We start from the raw sequence: 26114 nt of genomic DNA on the forward strand, positions 1-26114 counted from the left end.
CCAGTCGACAACATTAAGCTTTAATCCCAGCCTAGAGACCCATGTTTCAAATCAGCCGTAGAAAGAAACACACACACACACACACACACACACACACACACACAGACACGCACGCACAGACACACAGATAGATATGGAAATGTAGTTGCATCTCAAAGACACGCAGACGTCACAATGAACATGCAAATCATTCTCCCCACCACATGCTCTGGGAGCTGAGGTGTTCCTGTGAACTTGTGCCATCTGTCTTGTGGTATTTTGATGCAGCCTTATGGGAGCAGACCTTTATGATAACAAGGCTGCTTTTCCTTCAGAGTGGATTTGGTGCGTCATCTGGGACTCCTTGGCTCCCCGACCTCACAAATATCTGGAGCCACAGTTATTTGAATACAAGGTAAAAAAAACATCCAACCAGAACTTGCTTCCAACTATTCCCGCTGCGTTGTTACACTGAGGACACACACACACACACACGTGTTTGAGTGTTTTCACTCTGGATTTGTTTGTGCGAGGACACAACAAAGTTGGATTTCCCCTCCTCCTGAACCCACTCGGATATTTAAACGATGCTATTGATACTTGACCCTTACTACTTACAAGCACATGTGTCAGCAGTGCAAGCGTTAATGCGCAAAGGAACAAACAAGACACTTTACTTAGAACTTGTTGAAAAGCTCGTCTGAACAAAAGCCACGTTAGTACAACATGGCATGTACATACTTAATGCAATAATGCAATATTAAATACAACGTTAATGCCTAACTGTGTATCGTTTATATTCTCCTTATGTACTTCCCTTGCCTGTCACTAAACCCGTTAAAGTCAAGCAGCTTGAATTTTAAGCCAAACATCCATTCATTCAGTCCTTCATCAACACGACTACAGCTGCTGCTACTTTACTAAAGTAAAAGACGAGCCGCACCCGCAGGACAACGTTTCCGTTGAGTCTGAGATCAATCAGGACTCGAAGCAGTCTCAGTTTCTATTCTTTCATACTGGAGGGACATTTACTGTGCATGTCCTCCCACAGATACACAAAAGCCCCTCAGCTGCTCCACATCTCGTCCCGCCGAGAGGGGGGCCTCTGGTTGTAGCTTCCATTCTGGAACACATATGTCTTTTAAAGGAAAGTTTAGGAATTCAACGGAGGAGACGCAGCAAATGTGACTCGACTATGTGTCGCCTCAATGCTCAGACACACTGCAGCAAAAATCTTATTTTCATTTATTTTATTAGATTTACTATACTAAATGTATTGATCACTCATTGATATGTCATTTGAGAAATCATCTTCCACTTTTGGCTCATTATGAATTATTATTTATTATTCTAAAGTTTTTCGAATTTATTTTTCTCCCTCCTGCTATTCGAAGGGAAAGATTTCCCTCAACAGGATTCAGGGTTTTTATTTATTTATTTATTTATGTACATTGTCTTAAAAATTGCGCAACAGAGCAACTTTTAGCCACGTTTCCTCTTTAATCAACAAAGGTTGTTGTTCTATCCAAGGACATCCATACGTGTCTCCAATGCATAATTAACCAGTCCACACAATTACACCAAGAGGGACTGCTACTTATTGTGCCTGTGTGTGTGTGTGTGGTTTATTTATCTATAATTACTGGAGATGTCATTCATACTTTATATAGTACACTGTTGCATTCATAATGATAAATGTTAGGAGACGTACAGTTAGATTCGTGTCCTCCTTGCAGCCTCATAATAAGACTGAATGTTTTTTTCCTGCACCATTACTTAAGCAATGCCGCTTAGCTGATTATTCAATAGCTTCTGTTTCCTGCAAAACCTTGAAAAACTCTGAACAATATAGAGATCAAGTACTCCGTGAAGTATTGCAGTTTTAAATGCTGTCTTCCAAATAAAAACAAAAAAAATAAGTAAGATGCGAGGTCTCAGAGAAGCTCAGAGAAGACTTTTACTTTCTATCGAACGACACTATTTCATTTGTTTCTCCGCTAAAAATCATTTTTGACTGATTATCTGTGGCATGGATTGATTGCATTCGTCTTAAAAGTAGCTTTGATCGCAGCTTTCCGTGTCTCAGCTTCCCCATCTGGAGGACTTCACCATGCTATTGTGATTGGGATGCGTGTGGGTGCAGTTTGCTGAAGGGCTTTGTCAACATTTTTGTCATGGACAAGTCTCATCATGGCAGCAGCAGACAGAAGGACGTCCAGCTTGTCCAAGAATGAAGGACACAATAATAGCTTAAGTTTGTGCATTTATTTTTAAAGCTGAGATGGATTCCCCGTTAGCGCTCTGCATTGTTCATTGGCCTTGTTATTTTCCGCCTTCGGCCCAGCATCATCATCATCATCATCATCGCCGGCGCTTATGTGCAGAGGCCCTTTGGGAGGTCTGCAGTCTAGAGTCAGGGACACAGGCTGCAGGCAAAGATAGCTCTGCTTTACTCAAAGATGAAGATGATGTCACCGAACATAAGATCACGCAAGAATTGAATCAAGGTCGCACAACCAGCACGAAATGACCGCGCGTGCTTTGAAGTGAGATTTAATCTTGAGCAAACCATTTGTTTGCTGTTCGGCCCAAATAACCATATTTTTTTATGTGACAAGCTGTCTCTGTCTGAGCAGATCCGTCTCAGTCGCTGCCGGCGTGACCTTGTCTCGGGGCGACAAACTGGACACCTGACGTCTTATTTTGTTCTTCTCTTCTGTCACACACACACACACAGGTGCCCTGTGCTGCAGTTGTGGGGACAGTTGATCCCCAGACAGATTAGGCTGCAATCTGAAATCTCCTCAGGCTAGCCCTGAAATCATGTGCACACACACACACACACAACCCATCAGAGGTTTAAAGGCACAGACAGACTTTGGCCAGAAGTATTGGAAATTGGAAAAAACTCCCAAAGTTTTCGGGGACAGAAAAAGTCCAGCCAATCCTAAAGTCCATCTTTTGAAATGACGTCACGTTTGTACAGACATTTCTAATTAGCCCACATAAAGCCTTGCCGCTAACGGGAAATGTTCATTGAAATGACTGTCAGGTTCCAAGCCTCCAGGTTTAGCCTAGCAGCCTCTGGAGGATGTGCTGCTGTTCGTATCCTTGGTAACTCCAACTGAGTCAGTGGCCAAACACCTGACAGTGATGCCAACATTCAGTGGACTCTGTTCTATGTGTCGCCGTCTGTAACGGTGACTAAAACACCTTCAGAGAGCAGATCATGAGCAGCTGACAGTTTGCCTTCTCCAGCCGTTTTAATGTGCCAGAGCTGTCTGATGAAGACAGCCGTCTGGACGGGTGCAGAAATCCACATCTTATTTCTTATCTCATCTTCTCTTATTTGTCTCCTTGTATTTGTTTCTGTGCATCTGACCCATCCCTGCTGTGTGAGGTTCAGTATCCTCCTCAAGCTTACTTTGACATGCAGAACACAGGGAATGAAGATCGAACAGCCAAGCTTCCGATAGATAAATAGATGATACCATTCTACCAATATTGGACGAAGGGAGCGCTTGATACTTTAAATTGGTTTCGCAGTGGGTCCTGAGCTAGCGTAATTTAGGAGGGGCTTAACGTACGCTGAAACCCGAGACAGTCCTGCCTGAAGAGGCTTCTAACTTACACTTTAGAATTTAATCTGAAAATGATTAGCATTGGCTAAAATGCGGTTTGCAGGCCGACATCTAGATCCTGCTCAGGAACATTATTGGATCGGTCAGCTTTCCCCAGCTGGGAGAAATCTCCAATTAGGGTAACCCAGAAGGTCGGATTCTTTCCTAATATAACTTGATGAGATGAGATAAATTCAGAGTCACCGGTGTTCGATGATGTAAAAGAGGTGGATTAGGTATATCCAACTCCATGTTGGACTGCCAGCTGTGCAGAGACCATCTTAAATATGTGCTTAAGCTTCTCTTGATTGTCCTTTGAAATGCGTGTGTGAATACTTGACCACACACCAACATGGAGAAGGACTCAGGGCTCAGTTCCCTCACCAGTGCTCTGGGAAGCTTTATTATCATCTGTGCTGTCATCTCTACATCTTTCTCTTTTTTTCTGTCAAATAAACAGTTATGGTTTTTTTAATACTGTCCCGTTTCATCCACCATGAAAGTTTGACACTTTTCTTCCTCTTCTTCTTCTACTTGCAGTTCCATCCTTCTGTCATCTTCTAATCAGATTGTCTTTTCTTTTTGTTTTTGTGCAAAGGTTCGACTATCAGGAGCTCCTGCATAACTCCAGCTTCTGCCTGGTGCCCCGGGGCCGACGCCTGGGATCATTTCGCTTTCTGGAGGCCCTGCAGGTGTGTGTGTGTGTGTGTGTGTGTGTGTGTGTGTGTGTGTGTGTGTGTGATGCATGCATTGATTGTGTTTTATCCACACCTGTGAAATTGTGTGCACACCACACAGACGGAGGCACACAAAAATCACAACACAAAGTGCGTAAATGTAAGTTCATCATCGAAAGACGGTCAACAAGAAAACCGGTGACATAAAAATTGTGTCTGTTGTCTCACATTCCAACTGTTCATTAAAGTCACACCACCAAGGAAAGTATTTTTTATTTTTTTTTGGACGGAAAGTGGCTCGTTATGCCGTGGCTCGTTATGCCGTTGCCGTCTCTGCGATTCAAAGCTAAAGCCAGCAGGAAATCTGAACGTGGACCTCCTGCTGGGTTCAAGAGATCCTCTCATCCTCTCACCCTGGCTGTCTCTGATCTTGTGTTGACATCAAGCATCTCGTCGCGTCCTGCCTCTGCTGTCGGCCGCCGGCTTCTGTAACACGCTCTAATCTGACGGCGACAGACCTCGATTCCTCTTATAAAGGGGCTAAATGAAGAGTAAATTAAGTTGTTGCAGTGTGATCAGGTGACTCTTTAGGAAAAATGGGCCTTGGAACTCCTGCCATAGGCCGACGCATCGTCTAAAGCCAGTGTCCAGCCGATGTGAGGATAAAGGGAGGCCTCTGAGAGGATGCCAGCGGTGAAGAAGATGAGGAAAGTAAAGAGAAAGCCAGTCTAATCAAAGCAGTGAGATTCCGTGCAGACAGGTCACGGAACGATGCGCCCGGCATTTGGTGAATCTCTCTTAATCTCTCGGCCTCAGTTGATTGAAAATCCAGTCGAACTTCAAGTTTAAATGAAAATAGCAGACAATATGTCATCAAAATGAGCTCCTAACCTTTCTGACTCAACCTGGAAGGAAACCTACATCCTTTATTTTGGAGCAATTCAATATAGTCATTTAAAAGCAGGATATTAAAATTGATTTACTCTTACTCTTGAGTAATGATGGCAGCAGTGGACAAAATACACAATGCTAGTACTTCAGTCAAATTCTACTTGATCAAATAGATGTCGCTGACAGCTTCTTGTTTGCGTTCCATTTTACATACATTTATTTTAAACCTCCTTTCCAAAAAAAAAAACATAATTCATTCAATATCCGGTATAGAATTTCGTCTAATTGTATAATGCTAGAACATCGCGGGCTCAAGGGCGAGGCACAAATGCATAATGTGAAATGCATTACCCGTCTTTTCCCTGTGAACACTGTTTAACGGTGGAGCGAAGGGAAGAATCGAGTCTGATCCATTCACAATAAATGATGGATGGTTTCAACAGCCTCATCAGAAATGCATTTACAGCGACCCAGAAAGCTCCCGTAGGAACTGGAAACCGCTCCCGCTCAATTACGCCACATTAATGAAGCCTCTAAATATTTATGTACGCTGGGAACATAAAGAATGACATTTTTCTGTAATCTTTTTTTTTTTTTGGCAACCATTTGTTTCAGTAAAACTCTTAGCTTGAACACTGTGAAGGATAAACCTTTCAGTGGAGGGAGAAATAGATCCTTAGACTTTTATTGCCTGCTGCTGCTTGGATTTATTATAGTTCATGTAAAAGTAATAATGGTGCTTGGTTGAAAACTTAACAAAATAAACCTGACAAAAATGATTTCACCAGGTTAAATTCATCTTGTTAAACAATGAGAATAATTAATTTAAAGTAATCGTGCCACATAAAAACTTTATTTATCATGTCCATCGTTAACGCAGTTACAATAAGCAGTGGGTGGGGCCTAATTCTCAAGTAAATTATGTTATTGACTAGAAGAAGATAATGTAAAAAGATTCTGATGTAAAAAAACAACAACAAACACCACAAACTCAGATAAACAAGAAAGAATATTTATTCATATTAACGTTTTTTTCTCGCGCTTGTGTTTTTCAGGCGGCTTGTATCCCGGTCATCCTGAGTAACGGTTGGGAGCTTCCCTTCTCCGAAGTGATTAACTGGAGGAAAGCCGCCATCATTGGAGATGAGAGACTCCTATTACAGGTACAAAAAAAAAAAAAAAAAGATCTAAGGATGGATGAGCTTAGAGATCCAACCTACAAATAATCCTGTGGGGGAACAAACCACCTGAAGAGTTTCTCTTGATGTTGAGATCCGCAGCCAATCACAATCCTCCATACAAACCCCCAAACTACACACACCAATACAAAACATTTTGGCACACTCATAATGTTTTACATCCAAAAAGCTTCACAAACTTTGAGGACCTTGAAGCAATTCCTGCCCTGCAGCAATTTAACAGAAATGATTGGGGCAGTCAATAAAAAAACACCAAAACACTTTGCGATGATTTTGTCCAAATGATGGGTTTGTGCGTCGTGTGATAGAAGAGCAGTCGTAAACTAAATCGTGTCAGATTTGGAATCCGATTCTGGATCCTTGCCCGCTTTCTCTCACACTAAACCTCGGCGTGCGACACATCCGACGCGCCAAACACCTGCTGCGAGAGTTGAATCTCATTACGTTCAATTACATCACTGAGAACTGCAACGCACGCCTGTTTAATAACTAGATTCTGCCCCCCCCCCCCCCCCCCGTGGAAGCACAAACACCATCAAGAGGAAGAAAATTGATCTGGATTTTGATTGGTGCTGTTCGCATCCCGCCGCAGAGAACCGAGCAATTCCATTTTGGCTGATCCCGACCGTGACTCTATCAGCACGAGAGGCAAGCGAGAGGTTTTTGGTTTATTTGAACCGTGTTCACAAACAAACTGCTAAATGGGATAATTAATTCAACTCAACTAAATTTGGGGGTGGAGTTAAAAGCATTTTTGTTGTTTTATGTCATCTCTTTCATATAATATCCGATTTAAGTGGATGTTCTAGAATCAGAACTTTAGGAGTGGTTTATGTTTATGGTATGTAAAATTCTGCTGCTATTGATTTTTTTTTGTTTTTTTACTCATTGAAATAGTTGTAGGCCCAATCCTTCCCCTTCAGCTCTATCCCAGAATCCTTTGTGAACAGAGGCAGCCTAAATGAGGGTTTTAAAAAACTGGCTCTTCCCGGCTCTCCCGATCTCCATCCTCCCTCCACTACGACCTACAAATACATATTTGATGCAGCAAGAAAATTAAAGATGATGCAAATAATTGCAAGCATGTTTATATCACATTCTAATGTGAAAGCGGTATGTGGTCTGTCCATTCTCCCTCTCTCTCTCCCTCTCTCTCTCTCTCCATTCTCTCCCTCTTTGGGCCGTCATTTTAAATCTAAGCAGTTTCTGCTGTGAAGCCAATGGGAGATGGAGCCAAACCGCTTAGTGCCCTTTGATACACAGTCTCCAACCTTCCTCTGGATCGCGACCAGCATCCATTTAATCTCTGTTGTTCCCGGCAAACAAATATCAGCACTATATCAGTCACTGTCTCTCTTCCGAACGCCAGTGGCTTTAAAGTGGCCATGCCTGATGGCTTGGTTCTGCGACTTTCAGTGAAGAGACACCACAGGGTCCAAAATGCACCACCACTTTTTGGGTCTTCCAGGCGTCCTGGCTGCTTATTGCCCCTTTTAGCTTTCGTTTCAGTCCTCGCTGTGAAGCCAACGGGACGCCTGGCCTCCTTAAAGACGCCGTTTGTTTTACCCCCATGGTGAGCGTCTTCAAGGAGCGTCAAGATATTTTGCTCCGCGGTCATCTTCCTTGATTTTTTACCTCCTCTGCCTCTCCCAGATGAGTGTTGATGTTCTAAAGCAGTGATGCAGGAACATCTGACACCCAGCAGCAGCACATTAGACAGCTCAAAAGTCTATTTGGTGAAAGGAGAGTTAAATTAGACTGCTGGAATAAAATGTTTTAAATGTTAACCCTCTGGCCCTCTGTGTGACGTGAAACAGAAAGAAGGAGGATGAGGATGTGGGAGGAGAAGAGTCTCCAGGCAGCCTCCTCTGAGCCACACTGCATGTCCAGAAGCATCACTTGCGCTACCTCCACCTGTCTCCCCGGTTTATGTTTCATTTTCTTTTCTCTTGTCATTACTTTTTTTGTTTTTCCTCCTCCAGGTTCCCTCCATCGCCCGGTCCGTGGGCCATGACAGGATCCTGGGTCTCCGCCAGCAGACTCAGTTCCTCTGGGATGCCTACTTCTCATCTGTAGCCAAAATCGTCTTAACTACTCTGGAGGTAAGAACAAGAGATCTTTGCTTGGACGTATTTTCTGTCAGGAGAGGCTTGTTAAATAAAATATCTGCTGCGCCAGGTCCTCGCCGCCCGAAGTCTCACTCCAGTTGTCAATTATTATCTATTTTGTCACCCAGAACTAGGTTGTCTGAATGACCACGCTGTCTTTTCCCACTTGTGCTGCTATATTCACACGGGCTTTAGAAGAGAGCTTGCTCAAGAGCGCTTAAGAGGCGGTTTTTGACGTTGCCTTTCAACGCCGGGAGAGCACGCTTCATGTTGAATTGATCACCTAATAATGTAAAAACAAACTTGCAGGGCAATTAATTAATTCCTCGTCATTTAACGAAGACACAAAATATTATACTCACACAAGGACGGCCGGAGGAAGCCCGATAAACTCCGACGAAGAAAAGTTACGTCGGGTTTGATAAAAAAGATGGAAAAGCAACACGAGCAAGAGAAAGTGTGAAGAGTCAAATGTGAAGGAGGCTTCTGCTGTCTGGCAGCCCTCGGGTTGGAGCGACGGCAAAATGTGTGTGTGTGTGTGTGTGTGTGTGTGGGTGGGTGGGTGTAAATGGCTGGCTGGAGAGCTGGAGGCTGGTTCATTAAATGACCTCTCCCCCGACCGGGCTGGGAGAAGATGAACTTGTCTCGTTGGCATATAAGAATCTTCCTCCTCCTCTTGTTGTCGTTGTTTTATCCTGCGTTGTGTTAACTTTTTCACAGACTCGATTCAGACCTGATGGACCGCTTGTTCTCCGTAGCGTCTCTGAAAACGCACCGAAACTTTCCTATCCTATTTTATTACCTCCATCAGTTGCAGCTAACTTCAGTACGGTCACAGAGATTTTGCCTTGCATTATGTCATTTATTTATTTTTGTCTGGCGTGGAACTCAAAAACGAATCGATATTTCTTCGTGAAACTTGGCTCATACATCGACCGTACGCTGGAGTGTTGCCATATTTTTATTTTGTACATATTCATCTTTTTTTCAGCAAATAGTTCCCATTGAAAATGTTGAAAATGTTCCAAGCACGATCGATTTTCAGCCAGAAACTCCATTCAAACGTTAAAATCCTCACAGAAGTTTGACTCTAATCAATTTGATTAAACGGGATTCACCTTGAATAATTATTTTTTTTTACATATCATTCATGAGTTTTAATCAAAAGGATGTTTAAAACTCATGAAAACTCCAGGAACGGTCCTGATTAATCATCGTCACGACTGGAAGATGTTCTAGAAACGCTTTTCTCTGGAGCCTCATTTGAGCCTGTTATTGCACGTCGATGCTTAAGTTCACATAAGACACGACAAATCTTCCCTTTGATTTTAAGGAATAAGGATTTGCTTTACGTGAAAGCGTTACAATCCAGGCCACCTTCTTCCTGCTGTTCAACCGTTTCTGGAATAGAATTCTTGGAGTGGAAATAAAACCGCCAAAGGCCCGGCGCTAGCAGGGTATGAGATTAGACAGGAGACCACTGACAGGTATATACAGCTGGCCAGATGTGCTAAAAACTCGAGGCCAGCATGGCACCAGGTTAAATGGAGGAAATGGGGCGTTTCTGATTCCTGTAGTCCCCCACATACTGCGAGCCTGACAGTTGGTGTCAGGAGGTGCATGTGGGTGTGTGTGTGTGGGAGGTGCATGTGTGTGTGTGTGTGTGTGTGAGTGTGTGTGTGCTGGCTATAAGGCCAAAATATTTTTGCTGTAGATTTTTAAAAAGAATGTCTCTTCAACAACAGGAAATCCGGAGGCCAAACATCTCGTGTTGACTCTATAAAGATACCCTGATTGTGTAAAAATGATTCCTCATCACACTGTAAATAAAACCGGCACAGCTTTGGTAAGTCTGCTGGGATTTATCAAACGGAGAATTCATGTGTGTGTGTGTGTGTGTGTTTGAAGGGGGGAGAAGAATAAATGAGAGAGGAAAAATGAATAAAACACAACTGGTGGTTGTGAGATTCTCTCATGAGGAAGATATTTTTTTGGATTTCTTTTTTTTTTCCTGCTCAAGAGTTTGTCATTCAGGATCCGGTGAGGCTTCCATGATTATCCCTCAGCCGGTGCCACTCACCGGTTTTCTTCCACGATAATGGAATATAAATGCCTTCTGAGCGCGCCCGTCTTTCTGTCCTGCCGTGACACGAGAACGATGCCAGGGGGGAGAACACGCGAATTCGGATTGGGATTGAATTTGCGTGATGCTTTCTAATTCCTGCTACGTCACATAATTAACGAATCACCTCTGAGTGCTTGTCTTAGCGCTTCTTGACCTTAGATCATGGCTGTCAGTCTGCCGCCGGCCTTCCTCTCGGCAGCCTAACACGACCTTTGGTCGCTCGCCGTATGGACAGCGTTAGTTGAGGAGCTAATGGACTTCTCGTGTTGGGAGCGATCTGGCGCCCCCGGGTGAAGCAGGTCAAGCGTCTCAGGTCTGGTCTCCGGAGTCCGGGGCCCCTTTAAGAGAGTTCCCTGCCCGTAAATAATAGATCAATCAGTGGAGAAAGTTTCCTTTACGACAAGAAGTGTGTTTTCGTTCTGCTGCCTCCATCTCTTTTATTCCAGATCATCCAGGACCGCGTGGAGGCCCACGTGTCCAGAAACCAGTTGTTGTGGAATTCCCTACCTGGTGGTCTCTATGCACTCCCCCAGTATTCCAGCGACCCCGCCCAGTTCCCTTTTTACTACGCCAGTCTGGGTAAGCGTCGATGTCAAAGTGAGCGTTTGGATGTTCGGCGTGATTCTCTCAACAAAACCGAGGCAAAGTCGGGATATTTTAAAATCCACCCAGTTTCATCGGATTTCAAATAATCTTAAATAAAGAACAGATATTATACTTTAATATCCCATTTGGCTCAAATAAATGTTCAGGATTCCCATTTAGAAATCATAACATGAATCGCAGCGTATAAATAGCTGTAAGGCTGGAGTTTGCCTGACAGTCCACACATTTGTGGACATCGCTGTAAACACAAACTGCCAGCGGCTAATGTGCTGCACATTTAATGCTGCCAATTTCTATTTTCTTTTGAAATAAATGCAAACCAAACCACACGGGGCTCACGTTGTGCCCCAGGGCTAACAAGCTGATCCCATGGCATCGTCATGACACTTATCTTTCACCAAACTCACCCAAACTGTATTGTAAAACTTAAAGACTGGGGTGAGTGGCGCGATGCTATAGAGACGCTATACGGCTAAACTACATTATGATCGTTTCGCCAGTCACCCAGTATGAGACGGCGGCGTAAGGGGACGGAGTCCATCCTAATAGCAGAGCAACCTCGGGGCGTTTTTAGATGGTGTGACCGTGAAATTGGGCCTGCTTGTCGTCATAGAAATAAATGATGGGCTGCTTTTTACGGCAGCGTTGCAATATGTGCTCTTAATTTTGACGCTTATTTAAGCGCTGCTAGCTCGCCGCTCCAGGCTCAGCCTTCAGTGATCCCGTTTTCTGCTCAATGCAACCAATCAGAGGGCTGCAGGACAATGAGGCGGGGCAAAGAGCCTGCAGGCAGGGCGAGGCAGACCCAAAGAACTAAATACTACGTATTGAAAGCAACAAGTAATTTGTGTGTCTGATTTCACTGAACAGTTATGTTTTGGGGCATAAAGCCAGTTCTATCTATCAATCTATCTACCCATCCTCCCATCCATCCATCCATCCATCGTATGGATGCAGGGCTTGACCGGAATGATTCCCTGCAGACTAAGGCTGTAATTTAGATTGATGTTTGTCTTTTTCTGAGGCTTTGTGGACACAAGGGTCAAACAGAGGAAAGAAGGGAAGGATAGGAGGCGCATTCAATTCCTGTCCCCGCAGTAAATCCCCGTTTTAGCCGCCGCCGCCGCCTCCTGAGCTGCAGGTCAGACGGTAACTTGTCAACACCATGAATTTGATGGTTTCAATTCCCTATTTTTCCAAAACGCCTGCCTGAGAGTTCGGAACGCTTGACTCCATGCTCAAAATACGGCGGCATTCGTCGCCGTGAGAAGATCCTGATTTGATTGCCGCAGCCACGTCTGGTTGGTGGAACGTTGTCACTGTGTGGGCAGCGCTGCCCCTCGTAGTTGTGCACGTGTTTGCTCATCTTCACTTGCATTAGCGTGACATTTCAGTGAAACGGGTCTGATTTCAAAGCAACAAAATCTCATTTAAAGTATCTGCTTTGACTTTTATTTCAGATTTAAGGCAGTCATTTCAGAAGGGTTGTGGGTATTTTGTTGTATCTTTGGTTCACGGTCAGTTTTATGCTTTTTAAAAAAAAAAAAAAAACTTTAAGAGAATTTCTCCGGTTGTATTAAAGTCGAAAATCAGAGTTGTACTTTTGAATATTTAAATGTAATGAAACTTTCTTCAATTATTAACTATAGGTATCCGAGACAATGAATGAAATCAGCCAGTTCTTAATATGCTTTTGCTTCTGGGAGTGTTTTTCAGCTGCTCCATCAACATTTATATATTACAACAAGACCACGTTGTTCTAATCAGGAGAGCAATTTGTCTGCAAAAAGTATAGTGGGAAAAAAAAAAACACAATTTAATTAGCATATCGCCATCTCAAGAAAGCACTAATGAAGCAGAAAGACTGAGCTATTCTCGAGACCCCCCCCTCCCACAAGAGAGGACCTCATGCCTCCATAAATACCACTAGGCCCACCTGAGATGTCTGGTTGGGGGCCGCGGTGTCAGGGAGATGGATGGAGCGACATTAAAGAGCACTCTAGCTCCACTTACCATGAGGATGTGAATTCCCTTATTCCCATAACCACCAAACACTTGGTATCGTACATCCCTGCAGTCCTGGCCTACTGAACTTGGTGTGAAAATTGTGTGTGTGTGTGTGTGTTTGTGTATTACTGTATCTGCCCCCCCCCCCCAGGTTATTTGAGGGCAGATTTGAGTCTTAAGGAATTGCAACATTGGACTTCCGTTCATCTGTCCTTCATTTGTCTATAGACTGATCACTATGGCAACATGATAGTGAATGCTTTACTTTATCTGATTAAAATGTTTACTGTGCATGTAAACTGAAAGATGAAGGCTTAGAAACGCATGAGATTCTTTTGTAGATAGTGAATTCATTCATATATTATGGGATGGGAAATTGTGATCATAAAATAAACTCTAACCCTAGAAGCCAGTGCTTTGTAATAGTTTTATATTTCTTTGGCGGAGGCTGACACAAGGACAATCGATTTCCTCAACCCTCCCCCCCATTGTTCCGTATGTCGGGGATCGTTTATCAAAAGGAAGCCGTTTCAGGTTTGTTTCCGCTTCCTAATTTCTTCCTTTGTGCTTTTTGTTTCATTTGTTGTCCTCAAAAAAAGAAAAAAAAGGAAAAGTAACGGACAACAGCTGTTTTATTGTGCGGTGTACAGGAATCAATTTCAGTATCATTCAGTTTCACACAAAAAAATGGCGCTCAAATACGGTTCACTCCTGCTTTGGTCGGACTTTCCTCGTGCTCAACCGTGGGGCCCAGGAGCGTGTATCTCTGCTGTCGGAAGGGTCCACTGCGTCCGGATCACCGTTACGGAGCGGCGCGGCGAGCTCCATCCACGCAAATCGGTGTTGGATGCGGTTCAACCGTGACGACTGAATCTGGCCGTCGTATTTTGTGTGCAGGTAAAACCCCCTCCCTGCAGTTCACAGCCGTGATCCATGCGGTGACGCCTCTACAGTCCCAGATGTCCCCTGTGGTCAAGCTCATCATCGCCGTAGCCAAGTCTAAGTTCTGTGCACAGGTGAGCGCTTTGCATCATCATTATTATTAATGATATATATACTGTATAATCCACCCTTATCCAACATTATCCTTATCCTTTTACATTATCCTTTTTTTTGTCTACCTTCTTACGCCGCGCTGCTGAAATTGGGTTTTTTGGAAAGACATTGATTGGTCTCTTGTGCAGGAAAGTACAAACGAACAAAAAACATTTTTTTTAGCATTCTTTCCCCAATTACTTCATTTAACGATGAATAATGTGGCCCAAAGTTTTACTTCTTCTTAAAGAAGTCCACTCACAAACCGACAATGTGACCAAACCTTGGAGGTGAGAAGCCGTAATAAAAAGTCATGCAGCAGCGTCTAACATGCGCTGGTGTTGGTGGTTAGGGGACAAGAGTCACCTGCACGTGCTTCTCCTCAACAGATTGTGGTTTTGTGGAACTGCAACACGCCTTTACCGCCGAGGAACAAATGGCCCTCAACCAGCGTGCCTCTCACTGTCATTGAAGGACAGACTAAGGTAACAGCTGCTGTTTGTTTGCATCCATTACCCATTAAAGGACACTTTGCTTATTTGCAGTGAAGACATTTGTCTCATCTGGATAAAAGACATTTACTCAAAGATTCTTTGATTGTAGTTTCTCCAGGCATTTGTTTATCCGTCTGTATGTCTGTTAGCAGCATAACTCCAAAAGATACAGACGGATTTTGATGAAACTTTCAGGAATGTTTGGGAATGGTACCAGGAACAGATGATGAAATTTTGGTGATTGTCCTGAAGCGATCATAGATTCTGGATCCTGGGTTCTGAATTCTGAATTTCATCCAAATGGGATCCAGATATTGTCGAGATTTTTCCAATCAAAACGATCAGAAATTCCAAATGGTAAATTCCCTGCACTATAAATCGTGCTTGTTTTCTGACAAGACTTCAGAATTAAAACCTTTAATGGAGGAATCTTTGTTGCTTGATCATGAATCGTACACCAAAAAACATTCATACAAGCTTACATATATCTCGAGCACATTAATATCACTCTAATATAACAGGCTGATCCCTTCCAGGCTTTAGCTTCAAGATGACAACACTCAAAATGTCCTTCAGAACCTCTCAGGTGTATTTGCAGAGTTATTTCTCTTCAGACAAAACAGAAAATTATTTTTCTTCCCCCTCCTTTTTTTTTTTTTTAAAAAAAGCATAATTTAACCATAAGATCAATTCAAAAAGATCAAACATAGCTAAAATGATCCTGTCGTGCGCATAAAAGCATTTTGAAATGACTCCCAGGAGGAATTGTGCACCATTCAGAGCTTCGCTTCATGATGAATGATTCCGTAAATTAAGCAAATACCCTTGCGGATGGCAGATGTTCAGACTCTCGTGTGGTTAAAACCCAAAGAAAAACAAGAGTGGATCCTTGCTCAGGCTCATTGATGCTGAAATGTATCAGTTTCCAGCTTTGAACTGTCACTTTAAATTAGCCTTAACCTCCTTGTTAGTGGCCAGTCTGCTGCGCATGCCTGATTGTTTGCTCATAAATACTTGCTGCATGATGACAAATGAGTAAGGAGAACGGAGCGCCTGATAGGAAGGCCTCCCCCTTTTCTGGAATTTCATTCTGGAATGTGGGCATTTTTGAAATCTTGTAGGAATTGTTGGAAGTTGACGATCATTATTCAACCTGGATGAAGATCACGATGTCAAAGGTGCAGGGCAAACCATGAACGTGAAGGTCGTCACTGCTGAAATCCATCGAGTGTCCTTAAGCTGACTGAACACGGTCAATGTGACCGGAAAACCGGATGAATCACATTCCTCACACTCAGGCCTCACTATTAGTGTTTGTTTAGCATTTGTGACCCACAAATCAATATTATTAAAAGCATGACCTTTACTCTCCTCAATATGACTGTTCATATTTCGACTACGGTATATCTCGCCTTCATCAATCACGTTTCCCCCCCACACCGATAAGTTCATCTCCAAAATTGGTATGCATTTAAATTATAGTGAAAGAGCACAAAAGTGAAGAGTTGAAAGGTCAGGCAGGCTCTCATGCGGAAACCTGAAAGAAGGTTGTGTTGACCTCAATGTATACCTTTTCGTTTGTTGTTTCATTTGACCGAAAAGACTTCACCCATCCGGTCATTGGCAGTATATCACAACAAAATGTATTTTTTTAATTAACAGTAAGTAATTTTGACAGTGACGAGTTTCATATTATTTTCTGAACAATGAGGAATTAGATGTCCAGTGTGATGAAGTGGATCCTGAACATCCGTGACTTCATCACATACATCCTGACTGAACCCATCACCTCCCTGCCGATAACAGGCCCGTCTATTCAAAGCAAATTCACTTTAAGCACTGACTTAATTGAGTTTTTTCCTCTGTGACACTCTAAAATGTGGAATTCAGGAGATTTGTCTTTATATTCATTAAACGTGATGCTTAATTTCTTGATGAATTTGCACTGACTCATTAGGCTGGGCAGAAGTAGAAATTAACCTTGAAGATATTTGTGCTCTTACTTAAAATAAGCCTCTTTAATGTTTCCCCTGAGGCTGTAAATTATTTCTGCTTTATGCCAGTGACTCCGTGCTAAACGTCACTGCGGCGACGGTACTCGACACGGATATTTCTGCTCAGTTATATAAAAACGTAATCGACAAAGTAAAATAAATATATTCCCGCTCACATCAGGGACTGATTTTGTCCCTTGCCTGTATGTTTTCAGGAGACGGGTTATTCCCAAACTTTATTTACTCACTAGTTAAATAATTTACATTTTAATCATGAGCCAATAACATCATCAGCAGCTCTCTTTGGGCCACTGGATCATTGTCTACAGCATTTTCTATTAGGTAGCATATTGATAAAGAGTCAGACAGAACGTATTAAGTCAGGAGTTTGATCGATAGACACAGCTGGGTCTGAAACAAGAGCAGCTCCACCGCCTGTATACTGTGTATACTATTATACTGTGTCGTAAATAATGCCTCAGTTCTCTCTACTTTTCTCGACAGACAATGAGCAGTCGTTTCCTCCCCCATGACGTCATCATCACCGACGCCGTTCTCAGTCTGGATGAAGACTCGGTTCTCTCAACCAATGAGGTGAGCCTGATTTGTAAACCTTTCTGAACCCAGTTAAAAAAAACACACACACAATTGGGTAACTTCTAATAAGTCGTGGGAAACAAACTTTCCACATCCGAAGACGTCTGAACTGAAATCTGGCCTCTGCAAATGTTTTCAAAACCAACTTTACACTTCATGGCTTTATGTCAGCTGGCGGCAAAAGGTGGCGGCGTCTTAGCACGGTATTGATCCTTACTTAAATGAGGCAGTCAGCCCACGTCCGGACAGGAATACCATTGATTACAAATGAATTGCCCCGTTCTGCCGAACATTGGAATACCTTCTGAACTGGAAGAGGAAAATGTGCTTTGCCTCTAAAGGATTCCGAATGCATCAGGAGAAAATCGGCATAGGTTTAAAACGGCAAAGAAAAACTTTTGATTAGAGACAGCCATGTCGTAGATTTACCTCTTTGCCAGCGCTGATTCAATGTTTTTTTTTAAGTTAGCATAGCAAATGTTACAAAAGTTAAACGGAACACATCGTGTTTATTGCTGAGTGAATTCCATGCAGGAGGAAAAAAGATGCGATCCATAATGGACTGCGACTCAATGAGCCCCGGAGGACCGGCACATCTTTAAAACTCCGAGATGCTTTATTGATGGGAGCGAGTCCATGCTCACCTTTCCTGCTCTGATGGGATCACAATTACACTTTTACGCCATTTACAATTTGTGCCGCTTGCACTGCGAGTTTGCTCAAGTCAAGTTTTATGGGCCCGCGGCTTGTTTTATGAAACGGGGGGGAAGGAAAAGTTGTCGGCGAGTAAATTGCTGGTGTGCTCGCTAGCCCGTTGCTCTAATTGCCCTTTTAATACAGTGAGGCGATTTATTGAAAGGAGCTGAAATATGTCAAGTGAGTGGAAATGTGCAATAAAGAACATTAGATTTTTAATAGGACTGTTCATATTATAATACCTCAGTGAAAGAGTGGCTGTGCCAATTTCCTAATTGCATTGTTTCAGCTCATTAGATGTATGATTATTCCATGAAGAGAGATTAGCTAACAGAATATGACTGGGGGGGGGGGGCAATTGACAGAGGTTTTGCCTCATTGGGCAAGTATGCTGCTCCGTTATGCCCTTTGAAAGACATTTTCAATGTGGTGGATGTAGAAATGCTTCTTTAGACAATCATTCACGCACACACTCAAACACCGCGGTTCATTTGAAGCAACAAATGCATCTAAAATGCATGTTTTTTTGGGGGGTGGGAGAAACCCGGAGAACCTGGAGAAACCCCCACGCGGACACGGCGAGCACATATAAACGCTGCACAGCACTAACCGCTGCGCCATACAGTGATTCCAAGATATTCTGGCACTGCAAAAGCCTTACTCTGACACAAATTAGAATGCGGCGTTCCGATATGCTTTGGGTCAGGCATCGCTGGAAACCCGTTTAGCAACAATTCCTTTTTAAACGCCTAAATGTGAGAGCGCTACGGAGAACAGAGGAACAACACGCCACAGAGAGTGCCTGGCGTGAATTCCACAGGCGTTTCAAACAACAACCCGGCTGCAACCCCCCCCCCCCCCCCCCCCCCCCGGTGGCCTCGGTGTGGCCCTCACACCCCAGCAGGTTGTTGGGATCACACTGAGACTGCTGCTGCACTGTCAAAGCCGCAGCGCTCTGAAACCGCTGGATGCGAGGTCAGGTTCAGACACATTTTGGCCGCCTTTATTCCTCTGAAATCACGGCTTGAAACACCTGAGACTGGGAGAGGACGGCTCTAGAATGCGATGCGACTCCTCTTCATCTCATAACATGTGGACATGCTAAACCCAAATGTCTCCAGAGATTAGTGACGGATCTATTGCTGGATTGACCCTCTGCTCCTTGGATCAATATGAGCCTTGTAGAATTTATTCGTTTTCAACACACACAAACACACCAACTTTGATTCCTGCCTTGAATTCCTCAGCCATGTCGAGCCTCTCTTTTAAACCATAATCAAGAAAGACAGATTATGACTACAGAATCTGGGTTCTGTCACTCTAACACACATTCTTCACACACACACACACACACACACATGCCATTTCACATTACCGGTATATACAGCCTTTTAATCTCTGAAGGCAAAATTAAATTTGCGTGATATCATTAATCCTTCTGGCTCAGCCGTGGAGACGTCACACACACTCGTGCACACACACGCACACACACACACATTCTGTTCTTCAGAGGCTACGCTGAGAACGGCAGCTCCAACCTTTCTCTCAGTTTAGCGCCAGTGTTTTACAATAGTTGCTCATGCGATTCACGACAGAGGCCGCAAGGTATTGCTAAAGAACATCCTCCCCCCCCCTCACCCTCCATCCATCCGTGTCTCTCTACCTTTCCTCTCATTCTGGTAATTAATTTTCTCCCTTGTCTCCTGAGGTGTGTGTTACCAAGTATTTCATTATGAGCTGATCCTTATTCTCTGGTGCGTCTGTCCGCATGTCTCACCGGTGTTTTTAAATTAAAACAGACACTTTTCCGTGTCGCTCAGGCTCCATCAAGGACACCAGGTGCTCCAGATGACTCCAGATGAGATTCCTTCTGTTAGGGAACGATCTAGAAGAGCATTCAGACACTCTGAAGAACTGCTGGTGCACGCATTTAAAGCCGTCTACATCATGCCTGAGTAAATTAGTGGATTTTTTTTTTTGTGTGTCTTCCCTCCGGGTCCATTGAGGTTCAGTGTGAGAGTGAAAGTTCAGACTTTAAATTCAAGTGAAGCTGAAGTGATGTAGATACGACGGTGACATTTGATTTAATGGGAAGAGTTTCAGGTGGGAGACAAAGTGCTCCCATGCTGGAACGCCACTTTAAATGCCATTTCTGAGACTGTGAAGAAGTTCAGGCCGCTGTTGTGATGATTGGCTTCCTGGTCAGGCAGGCAAAATGCCATCTACTGCAAATAAGTTGTTTATATCTGTATCTGGAAGCCCCGTCCGCTGCCGCCTGAATTTCTAATGATTTGTTTTGTCCATTCCTCTGTTCCCACAAGTACTGTGTTTTATTTGTTCGTGTTTATTCACCTCTTATTTTTATTTCTATTTCCCTCCTCCACCTTTCCTGAGCCTCTGGTCTGTTTCTTGATTTTCTGTCTCCCTCAGGTGGATTTTGCCTTTATCGTGTGGCAAAGTTTTCCAGAGCGCATCGTTGGTTATCCGGCGAGGAGCCACTATTGGGATAACTCCAGATCCCGATGGGGCTATACCTCCAAATGGACCAATAATTACTCTATGGTCCTGACGGGTGCAGCGTTCTACCACAGGTACAAAGACCACAGTCACAGTACATGTCGACTGCAGCTGAGGACACTTACCTTTCATTTTAATTAATCCGATTGAAACTAGAAAAGCACTGAGAGAGCGCAGAACTCCGCCAAGCTCCTCAGTCCCATTGTAATTTACAGCAAAAAATATTTTCCTACATTTGTTTTATCTCTATTTTTAGATTCCTTAACCATGAAAACAAACCTTTAGAAATTGAATTCACCTTGATATCATTATTAGTTTAGAAATAAACACAACCGCTTTGGCGGTGGTAGTAAATTAAACACATCATCTGGAAGCCATTTGTTTTGTATAATTGTACACTGATTGAACCTCTGTCACAAACGTGCAATCACTTTTTAAAAATAAATATTCAAATGCATGTAAAGCAGCGTAATGGCAAGGTCATTCTCAGCAGCATCTCTCACAATTCCAATTAGAAGGGGAATGTAAGAAAAGAAACCGAGGCGAAACGGTTTCCCCTCCACCTCGCTTATCTCGTAAACTGAAGCACACAGCAAGAACTGAAAGACAATAAGGTTACCAGAACTATTAGGCAGGGGTGCAAATGAAAGAAGAGTGGAAGAGTGTTGTTCTGAGGGGATTTCAAGCACCTTCACGCAGACAAACAGTGCTCTCCTCGTTCTATTGTTAGAACACAATGCGGCGCTTTAGTCCTTTTGTTTTTTCAAATCTCAAATGCCAACTCGGGACAGGAAAATGAGTCAGCAAGAAGAAAAGGTGACAATGATCTAGTGCTCCCGTGCTGCTGATATTGCGATACAGCAAACATACAAAGAAGAATAAAAGTGCACTTTTTTTTTTTTTTATAAAGAAATGCATGACTAATGTCTTTCTTCTGTCCCTTTGGGCGCGTCCGCATTCAGGTACTACCACTTCCTGTTCACCCACTACGTCCCGACCACGCTGCTGAGCACGGTGGACCGCGTGGCCAACTGCGAAGACATCCTGATGAACTTCCTTGTGTCCGCCGTTACCAAGCAACCGCCGATCAAAGTCACACAGAAGAAGCAGTACAAGGAGACCCTGATGACCCAGGTGGAGCCTGATCATTAGCGTTTAAAATTGAATCAAAGCTGAAGGATCCGCATCAGAAATAAATTATTTGATCAAAACACTGCTCTATAGCACGACCAGCGTTTGACAATGGTTTATAGGTCATTCGTTTTGCAGAGAACGAGTTCTTTAGCCTGTTTTATACGTAGAAAAGAAGATTCAAAGAGGCGGAACACTTTGCCTTGAATGAGCAATGGTGGAGAAGCTTCGGGCTGAATTCATTCTTGACCTTCTCTTTGGGAGATCTCATTTTTTGCATGTTGTGCGTGTGAAGGTGTGTGTGTGTGTGTGTGTAGGTGTGTGTGTGTTTTGTACAACCAGCCCTGTGTCAAACTCTGATTGATGGCGTGACCAGGGGCAGGAACGATGACTCGGCAGTATGGACTCAGTGATTAATGTCTTAATTGTGAAAGCAGCACAGCAAGTCTTGATTTTCTCTCTCCTTCTTCAGTGTCTCTCGATCACTTCCTGCCCCCCCCCCCTCACTCATATAGCTATAGTTTGTAAAAACATACAGTTATTTACTCGAGTGCAAAGCAAGGGTCTTTGAGGACGTCGCCTTTTTGTTTCTGCTTTCATTGAAAGCGCAAAGCCGTTTCTTTCACTTGATTTCTTGAATTGTGACCAAACGGAAACCTGCAGACACAAGACAGCGAATGCGGGTCAAAGTCTCACCGGTGTGTGTTTGCATGTGCATTTCAACTTGCTAGCAACTAGCATCATGTCAGGTTTTATTTTGACCTCGTCTGAGCTGCAAAACAAAATACATGTGGTTCCACAACTGTGGGGTGTACGCAGCTATTGGCAGTTAGCAGCTAACAGCACATGCAGATTATTGTTACAGGGTCACTTTCTGATGCTAACAGAGTTCCTTATTCCCAATTTACATTTTTCTTCCGATTATTTTTTTTTTGCTGTAATTTGTTCAATATTCGCATCATAGACTTTATGAGCTGATTTTTTGATTTGATATTGATTTATTCAAATTTACCTTCTCCCTTTCTCTGCTTATTTTCCTCAAACGTAGGGCTCGAAGGCGTCGCGTTGGGCTGACCCGGATCACTTCGCCCAGCGACAGACTTGCATGAATGTCTTCACTCATTGGCTGGGCTTCATGCCCCTGGTGCATTCTCAGATGAGACTGGACCCTGTGCTGTTCAGGGACCAGGTTTCCATCCTGAGGAAGAAATACAGGGACATTGAGAAGCTGTGAATGCAAAAGGAGAGACACCAAAATCCCTGACAGAGACAGAGAGGAAGACATTGGTCATGTGCTTGTGTGTGTGTGTGTGTTCTTGTGTTTCCTGCCAACGGGACGTGACAAGACAACACACACATGAACGTTTTACTAGGCTACAAAATGCACCGGGTGCAAAAATGACCAAAACAAAAAAGGCGCACATAAGGAAATGAACTGTGTATTTCTCTGGGGAAAGCAAAATGCTGATTCTATGTGTGTGGTAAATAAAGGTAAGTGGCTGTGTATACCTGCCATATGCGACAAAACTGTACACATTAATATTAATGCATGGATACACATGCAGCAAATACCTGAACAGTCAAGGCAAAACTTGACCTCACACATACAGTGCATGGTATGATCAACCGACAGGGTAAAAAAAAAAAAGGATAATGTGTTTAAATACAAGAAACGACCCAAGAGTAATCTTTATTGTGAAATCAAATGCCACCGTCTCCATATGTACAGTAAAGACATAACGTGGACTCAAGGGATGCGCAGGATCACGTGACGGCTGCTAACCAATGGCGACATGCCTCTTGTGTACTAGTGTAGATTTTCAGCAGCAGATTCTGTCTGAGGAAAATAAAATAAAGAGATATTATGTCAAAAAGGCACGACCCAGGTCTCAACAACATTTATTCCTTCCTCCCTTCCTTATTTATACTCAGATCAACGGTCAGAAATGCAACCTGGCTTGTGTTCATTTTCCAGCATGATGACAAGGTAATTGTCATTCCATTGCCATAGTAACACATAATCACACACGTCCAATAACAACACAGAATTCCTTTGTATTGCTCAGACCACTTGCTTTTTAACAAAAAAATACTTCAATTTTAGATATCATGGTCAGGAAGGAACTGTGGGAAGGTTTTGGTTCTGAACAAGAGGCGACGCCTTTCCGGCCTCCCACTCGCTTCCCCTTGCACAAGCTCAAGAGTGTGCACAACAAAGCTTTGAAAAATATTGATCGCCACCTGGTCCTCATAATGTCAAATGCCTTTCTGATCACCAAGCAGGCCGCCGCCTGCTGCCTGTCGAACCTTGCAGCAACGGCACGTCTAATTGGACGCTCCCTGTGGATTCCCAGCAAGGTGGAGAGAGATATCTATCGGCTCCTAAAATAGAACAGCCCATAGGTGGTATGTGAAATCATGAACTGAGCCAGACTAACCAGGATATCCGTCCAGAACATGACAGTTTGACCAGCACAGCGTGCATTTGAACAGAATGGCACAATTTCCCACAGATGTGACAAGAGCCGATGCTGCCCACAAAGCCAGCGAAAGATGCTGATCCGGCTTGACCTTCAAAGCCCGTACCACTTATTTGATGTCCAACAGGAGGCGGAAAACAGAGGATCTTGTTTCTGAGTCTCATTATTTGTCCCTCGGACATCATGCACTGGAAACTCTCTTGAGATTGTACATCCCAGTCCAAGCGGGAGCACCGTGACCCCCCCCAGTCAAATGCAAGTGCAGACGCAGACCCGGTCAGATGAGCTTTAAAGGATGCTTCAAATCAGAGACGTGGCGGAAAAGTGCAAACTACTGAGCATATTGTTCCTGTGGATAAAGAAAACTGATAATGGTGTCATTTCATGAATGAAGATTGCCGACTTTGTGTGTATCTGGGCAAACTGTCGCTGTTTCTCTGCAGCTGACCTTCTCAACCAGCGAGCTGTAGCAGCGTGTAGCGCCGTCTTGTTATTTGGGGTGACGTGAAAACAATATTCAAAGAATTCATTAGAATGGTTTCAAGTGGCACTGTTCAAATGCTGCCACCTTTCTCAATGGTGCTTTTGCACGAGTGCCCATGTGGCTGCCTTTGCATCCAGAATGGAGCAGCTGTGGGCATCGGTCCACCAATTACATTCAGTTCAGCCGATTCGACTCTGATCAATGAAAGTTTATCATTTTACAGTCAAATATGCAACCACGTCCCCTTTTTTTCTGATTGGTTGTTACCACGACCACGAAGGAGCCAATCATCCCTGTTTCAACGGAGCGCCCTCATCCCATCTGTCACTCCTCATCTCTTTCTCTATATCTGTCTTTCGCAGATTTGTTTTTTCCTCCCTTGTCTCCGAGACTGATTATAATCCCATCCTCCTTCATCTAACCACCTCCTTTATTCTCCTCCCTTGTTTCCTCTCTCCGAGCCAACACCCTGAAGCTTTTTCTCTCGCCATTAATCTCATTATTATTGTCATAAAAGTGACCTGTAATATGTTTGTTAAATGTCACATGTGCTCTGAATGCAGCAGGTATAAAGAGAACACCTCAAACAACCCACTGACCTGTGACAGACGATCTTTCCAGGCAATTAGCTTTCAGCCCTGGCTCTAAATATAAATGTGACAACTTGCTCTTCCTCTTCCCCTTCTTCAGAGGTGTGTTTGTATTCATAAACTCTGGTCGTGCTCATAAATGACACCGTTAAGTTTTGATTCATGAGTATTTCTATGACAATTCCGCTTAAACTGAAGTTACATGATTGCGGTTGCCCAGGTAACAACATGAGGCGTGGTCTCTAAATAGCACCTTCTAAGTAATCTTGTGTCTTGACACACACACACACACCGAGGTCAGTAAGAGCCTTGTTTCCACTGATCAATACAGGTCAGTGTTCGTCATTGGGGGTGATCATCCGTGGGTTCCCTCAGGGAACCATACAACTTCACTTCTTTCCATTTATGCTCATTGGAGAGTGAAAAGGGATCGTTGCTCATGCTGATGTCAGAAGAAATTGTGCAGCACAAAAAAAAAAACATGAAGAAATACAGATGACAGCGGGATCATAAAAGCACAGAAGGATTTTAAAGGACGAAAAGCTGTGAGATCAGACATCCCTGCGGAACCGTCTGTGGATGAAACCTAAGCCGTGTGTCACCACTGGGTAAATGATGTCAGAGGGAACCTTGGTTGTGCTGACTTTAAAATCTCAGAAGACGTATAAAATACAAAACAAGCATTTAAAAGCAATATGTTTTTTTTTTTTTGGCAAAACTGGGTAAAGTACCTATATTGGGGTTTTTATGAGGGTTGCTGTGGTGACCTTTGCTGCCGGTTGATTTCTGCCCCTGCACAGCTGCGGAGGCATCGTTGAGCTGAACGAGACGCACCTGTTGCACATCTCAGCTAATCAGCTCTCTGGGTAATTCTTCTCCAGAAT

General features: G+C 43.5%; 1 protein-coding gene across 1 annotated transcript; it reads left to right on the forward strand.

The window, feature by feature from the left end:
- Nucleotides 1-863: 863 nt before the first annotated feature.
- On the forward strand, nt 864-22910 carry LOC137916314 (exostosin-1-like; the record flags this gene model as incomplete). Its single annotated transcript, XM_068759358.1, has 11 exons — nt 864-978; nt 4198-4291; nt 6223-6330; nt 8349-8468; nt 11046-11178; nt 14110-14228; nt 14637-14732; nt 17240-17329; nt 20459-20619; nt 21508-21679; nt 22725-22910. Coding segments are annotated over 11 exons (1394 nt in total), but the record flags the coding sequence as incomplete, so codon positions are not given.
- Between the last annotated feature and the right edge of the window lie 3204 nt (nt 22911-26114).

This window comes from Brachionichthys hirsutus, unplaced genomic scaffold (genome assembly GCF_040956055.1).
Source record: "Brachionichthys hirsutus isolate HB-005 unplaced genomic scaffold, CSIRO-AGI_Bhir_v1 contig_353, whole genome shotgun sequence".
Classification (NCBI taxonomy): Eukaryota; Metazoa; Chordata; class Actinopteri; order Lophiiformes; family Brachionichthyidae; genus Brachionichthys; species Brachionichthys hirsutus.